Source organism: Sinocyclocheilus grahami, unplaced genomic scaffold (assembly GCF_001515645.1).
Source record: "Sinocyclocheilus grahami isolate Dianchi unplaced genomic scaffold, SAMN03320097.WGS_v1.1 scaffold197.1, whole genome shotgun sequence".
In the NCBI taxonomy this organism is placed as follows: Eukaryota; Metazoa; Chordata; class Actinopteri; order Cypriniformes; family Cyprinidae; genus Sinocyclocheilus; species Sinocyclocheilus grahami.
In genome coordinates this window covers 1,151,616-1,158,051 of record NW_015505376.1, presented here as the reverse complement: position 1 = coordinate 1,158,051, position 6,436 = coordinate 1,151,616, and the positions used below count along the sequence as shown (strand labels likewise).

The following is a 6,436-nucleotide window of genomic DNA, read 5'->3' as shown; positions in this document are numbered from 1 at the left end:
GATAGATAGATAGATAGATAGATAGATAGATAGATAGATAGATAGATAAAGAATGGTAGATAGATTTATAGAGTGGTAGATAGATTGATAGAGTGGTAGACATATTGATAGAACAGTAAATAGATTGATAAAACGATAGATGGATTGAGAAAATGATAGAGAGAGAGAGAGATAAAATGAGAGATAGATTGATAAAACAATAAATGAATTGAGAAAATGATAGATAGATAGATAAAATGAAAGATACTGTAGAACGGTAGATAGAATGATAAAATGATAGATGGATTGATAAAACAATAGATGGATTGATAAAACAATAGATGGATTGATAAAACTGATCAAATGAGATAGATCTATGGATAGAACAATAGAACTGTAGATGACAGAATGATGGATAAAATTATGGATTGGTGGATAAATAGAATGATAGATAGATGGATAGATAGAATGATTGATAAATCAATGGATATATAGATAGATGGAAAGAATAGATTGGTGGACAGACAGACATAACAATAGATGGATAGAAAAAATGGTAGATAGAAAGATGATGATGGCTGAATGGATGATAGATGTATAGAACGATGCATGGATGGATAGTAAATATAACGCTAAAATAGAAACACAAATGAGAAGGAAAATGAATGCAATTTAAGTAATTTTTAGGATAAATACCTGTAAAAATGTGTTCATTCATCTATTGAAATTGTAAGTCTATAATTCTTTATCGCTCTCTTCTTTGTAGAGATGAGCAGAGCTTCCTGTGCACATTGTCAGTATGGATATTTCTCAGATTCCCTATCAACAGAAGCCTGCAAGAAATGGACAGAGTGAGTATGCCTCTTATCTAAGCTTAAAAAGTCAATACAATAACAACTCCATAGGTTTAACAACAGCTGGGAGTGTGTGCCACAAACATGCCTGTCTTCTGAGTCACACACACAACTGTTCTTTAACCGGACTCATTTGCAAAGTCACAGCTCTCATTCTCACAGGCGTTGTTTGTCTGGGGAAGGTCTCAGGCATGCCTGATCATTTTTTTAAAGCCCCCGCAGTCTTACCACACTGTGGTATTATGATTAATTTCTCCACCACTTCCCCTAGAAAGAGACCCTTTTCTTTTTGCTCTTTGTATTTGCGGTTCCTCTTAAAAGAGAAAATTGGGACTGATCAAACCCGAAGTGACCAGACTGTTGGGCTGCCCTCTGTTGATATGCCTAATTCTATTCCAGTTGTATTGCTTACAATATTTCCAAAGCATATTCACTGTATTGATATATCTAATTCTCTTCCAGTTGTAAAGCTATCGGCAAGACCGAGAAACAGCCAGGAACCTCTAAATCAGATGTGATGTGTGGAGTCCATTCTCCTGGTAGGTTATTACAAAGTTTTTCTATTTGTTGAATTGAATTTACCTTCACAGAGTGGTGTGATGAATAACCCTCCTCATCCTCCTCAGTTATGACACCCTGGGTGGTGGTGGCCATCCTCTCGGTCATCATCGTGGTATCGCTGGTTGTTCTCTTCTTGTTTTGCTGCAAGGATAAGCTGAACTTCCTCTCAGGTAAATTTAGTTCAGGGTCATGTTTGTTTGCTACAGTTTGTGGTAGATTCTTGTCTATGTTGTTGATTAAAGCTTATTTTCTGACACCACAGTAAATCTACGCACCTGCGTCCAAAACCTGAAAGGAAGTAGGAATCAGCAGGTAAGTAAGAATATCTTAAAACTGTAATGATAACTATATTAGCATCCACAACAACGGACTATAACATTCTGTTTATTTTAAGCACACACAGAAGTAGCATTGTCTGTTATTTTAAATGCACACCCTTTTTCAAGCAGAATAGATTTTGATTGGCTGTCACTGTTTTTATCAGTTATCAGCTGGAAAAAAAATATTCTGAAAGTGATTCCAACAATATCGTTCCTTTGTTTTGTTATTGTTTTAGTTGTGGTGTGGACTTCCCTATTATCATAAAATTATGATTGCCAACCATCATAATGTCTTCAAAAGCCGTCCTATTTATTTTATTTTAAATCATTGTTTTATAAAACCGTTATTTTATACATTTGTTATTTTATAAAACAGTCATGAATTAATATTTTTCAGCTAAAAGCCTATTTGATCAGCAACTTCTTATTAATGTGTGAATGTTAAAATAAATTAAGTTTTGAATGTTACCATTACTAATTACAATTACTAAATTGATCCTTTTTTAAATAAAAATAAAAAATTTAGAATTTTTTTAGAAAAAACTATAATGCAAAGTATATAATTTTTCAATATTGATGAGAAATTTTATTTCAGTTCATCATTGTATGAAATTTATAGAAATATATCATCTTATATTATAATCTTTATATATATATATATACACACACACACACACATATATATATATATATATATATATGAATGTGTATATATATAATATACAGTATATAATATAAAACAAATTTTTTTATTTTATTTTTTATTTTTTTACTTGCATAAACATTCACTATTAGATGAAGAAAGATTAAATATTAAATTAAAAGATTAAAGATGATAACTTGTTCATGCTGCAGTGATTCATCAATAGTGTATATATTTATGTTTCTCTAGAAAATGCAGTGCCAAAAGTGTGTCAGATATGAGAAAAGGATATATTTTACAAAAAAGTTTTTGGCACTAATATATCTTCATATATAATTTTACAAAAAGTATTTTTGACACCTATGGTACTCTGAGTCTCAATAAATGTGCATTTTAAGGGTTGTAAAGCATTTGCTAAGTTTCATTCCATGACTAAAATATGTGTATTTTTAGAAATGTTTATGTATCTCTTCTGGGTCAGAATGGACCTGAATGCATTATGAGGGCTAAAACCTAGTTTTCGTACTACAGGCCCATACTGATCTTACTTTCTTTTAGGAAACTATGACGAATGTGTATATATATAATATACAGTATATAATATAAAACAAATTTTTTTATTTTATTTTTTATTTTTTTACTTGCATAAACATTCACTATTAGATGAAGAAAGATATTAAATATTAAATTAAAAGATTAAAGATGATAACTTGTTCATGCTGCAGTGATTCATCAATAGTGTATATATTTATGTTTCTCTAGAAAATGCAGTGCCAAAAGTGTGTCAGATATGAGAAAAGGATATATTTTACAAAAAAGTTTTTGGCACTAATATATCTTCATATATAATTTTACAAAAAGTATTTTTGACACCTATGGTACTCTGAGTCTCAATAAATGTGCATTTTAAGGGTTGTAAAGCATTTGCTAAGTTTCATTCCATGACTAAAATATGTGTATTTTTAGAAATGTTTATGTATCTCTTCTGGGTCAGAATGGACCTGAATGCATTATGAGGGCTAAAACCTAGTTTTCGTACTACAGGCCCATACTGATCTTACTTTCTTTTAGGAAACTATGACTTCATACCACGGTGGTAACGGTCCACAAACCCTTCCTCTGATTTGCCAAGAACGAACCCCCCCAGAGTCCCTGATCACGTGTCCCAGCACCCAATTAACCATTCTTGATGAAACATCGACTTGCACGGACCAAGAACAAGACCAAGACCGAGCTGAAACCTCGTCAGGCAGCTCCAGCGAGGACTCCGGAGGTGGGTCTGCATCTCCTCTGTCGGCCAGCTCCTGCCGCTGTGCGCTTTCCATGAAGGAGCCCATAGAGGTCGGAGAGAACGAGGACTGCAGTCAGCTGGTGGCCACGGGTTTGGCGACATGCTGCTCCTGCAGGCCAGGAGATGCCATCGCAGATAACGTGCAGGTCGTCGGCCTGAAAGAGCCTCTGCTGTGTGAGAGCTGCTCGTCGGACGTCCTGCTGGATCTGCAGCACTCCCAGGAACTCTATCTGGACTACAGCAGCCCTGCTGGCAAAGAAGCCATGTCAGAGATGAGAGGCGTCCAAGGAGACGAAGGGTTGTATATGCAGAACGAACCTTGTTGCTGCAGCATAGACTCCACCACCGTTCCTCCTCTGCCGTCAGTCAGCGCTAATGACCAGGGCCTTTCGCTGATCCACAACGATGACCACAAACTGTCCGACCCCGACGCGGACTTCCAGAACCAGTGCTCAGAATCAGCTCTCACATCTGGTAAGACATTAACACATGTGAAAATAGTGACAAAACAAATGAAAAGCTGTCTGTGCATCTGATGTATTTGAAGCTGTTGCTTCATAGTGCAGTACACGTGAATCTGTTAAACTCTTTAGCACATGTGTTTGTGTCAGATTTACAGGCACTGTCGTGCGATTCTATTCCAATTGCACAAATACAGTATGATATGATGAAAGATGGGAAATGATCAGCAACCTCAGTAATAGCAGGTCAAAAGTGCACAGTGAGATCCTTCCCGTCTTTGATCATGAAACAGATGGCCAAGCTAACAAACTAGTAGCACGCCGTTGTATCGGCTGATGTGTTGCACTGGTTTTCTGGCCATATATCCCGTTTCGACATTGATGGATCCCTGTGTAAACTTTTAAAGGTGCTAAAATACAACCCTTATAAAATGTGATTCTTTCTTTACTAATAGTTTTAGCTACTATTAATGAATTACTTTATAAATAATATAATTCATTGCAAATTATTGTGTGTACCTGTGTATATATACTGTATATTAGGGCTGTCAAACGATTAATCATGATTAATCGCATCCAAAATAAAAGTTTTTGTTTACATAATATATGTATGTCTACTGTGTATATTTATCATGTATATATAAATACAAACACATGCATGTATATATTTAAGAAAAAATATATATATTTATATATAATATAAAATATAAGAATATGAATATATAAATGTATAAACGTAAATATTTTCAAAATATATACTGTATGCGTGTATATTTATATATATTTATAGTTTATAGATGTGATTAATCACGATTAATCATTTGACAGCACTTATATATATATATATCTTATATAACCTATATGCACTCTATAAACTATATATTTATAAATTAATGTATTTATATGGGGATAGGATGCAAGTATACATATATATATATATACACACACACACACATTTATATATATATATATATATATATATGTGTGTGTGTGTGTGTGTGTGTGTGTGTGTGTATGTATGTATGTATGTATGTATAAATAAATAATATAATATATAAATGTATTACAAATGTATGTAATCTAATATAACCTATAATAATTGTATTTATATTGGGGAAAGGATGCAAGGACGCATTGAATTGTTGGAAAATGACAGGAAAGACATTAAAATGTTACAAAAGATTTGTATTTTAAACAAATGTTGTTCTTTTGAACTTTCAATTAATCAAAGAATCATGTATCCACAAAAATAGTAAGCAGTATAATTGTTTTCAATATTAATAATAAGATGTGTTTCTTGAGCACCAAATCAGCATATTAGAATGATTTCTGAAGACTGAATGTGACACTGAAGACTGGAGTAATGATGTTGAAAATTCAGCTTTGCGTCACAGGAATAAATTGCATTTGAAAACATATTTAAATAGAAAACAGTTATTTTAAATTGCAATAATATTTCACAGTATTACTGGTGAGCATAACAGACTTCTTTTAAAAACAAGTTTTGAACAGTAATGCATATCTTTTAAATAATTTATCATTAATATTTAGATCATTTATAATCATAAGTATTGACAAAATAAATCCTTACATTTCAATAATACATTACTTAACAGTGTCTTTGTTACTCGTATTCCATCCTATTGTTATTCATTCCATCTTCGCAGAGGAGTTACACAGTATTTCATTACACATGTAGTTCATTAGTGTTCTTCAGTAATATCTTGTAAATGTAAATACAGCGTAACCTGAACACTAAAATAAAGTGTCATGTCTTGTAGTAATAATTAGAACAAGCACATTCAGGTCATGTGCATTCCAGTAAGTCGTTTTTGTGAAAATATGGCAGGCAGCCACAGGAAAGAGTGGGTGTAGGGTCCTTTATGGACCAGCAGCAAAATGACTAAAAGATGTGTGAAACATGAGTCATTGACAGTCTGTGTGTATATTCAGAGAAAAAATAGGAACCATACAATCTGCTCATGTTGAATTTTTAAGTGGAAGGAAGCAGTTTTGTTGCTCAAGAGGGGTCGACACAAAAACAGCTTTTTGCCAATTCAGTGCTGACGGAGAATTATTAGCTTCCAGTTTGTAATGTAGACTATTTATGTGAACCACTAACATCTAAAGTAGTAGCGTAGTGTATTCACGTGTTTCAGCAAGACTACAAACAAGTTTGCCTTGTACGAATGGAAAATACACATCTGGTTGCATTAATATGTATAATGTTAGTCTTCCAGGGTTGTTATTAGCTAAGACTAAAACCCATATAATATTACATTATATATATATATATATATATATATATATATATATATATATATATA

At 33.0% G+C, this 6,436-nt stretch overlaps 1 protein-coding gene across 1 annotated transcript in view; it reads left to right on the top strand.

Annotated features, from left to right (window-relative positions):
- tnfrsf11a (tumor necrosis factor receptor superfamily, member 11a, NFKB activator) overlaps nt 1-6,436 on the top strand; it is a 14,180-nt gene that overhangs the window by 5,617 nt on the left and 2,127 nt on the right. The window contains exons 5-9 of the mRNA XM_016285455.1: nt 746-830; nt 1,296-1,372; nt 1,460-1,564; nt 1,657-1,706; nt 3,429-4,122. Coding sequence (XP_016140941.1) covers nt 746-830; nt 1,296-1,372; nt 1,460-1,564; nt 1,657-1,706; nt 3,429-4,122 — 1,011 coding nt within the window. The remainder of the gene's footprint in view (nt 1-745; nt 831-1,295; nt 1,373-1,459; nt 1,565-1,656; nt 1,707-3,428; nt 4,123-6,436) is intronic.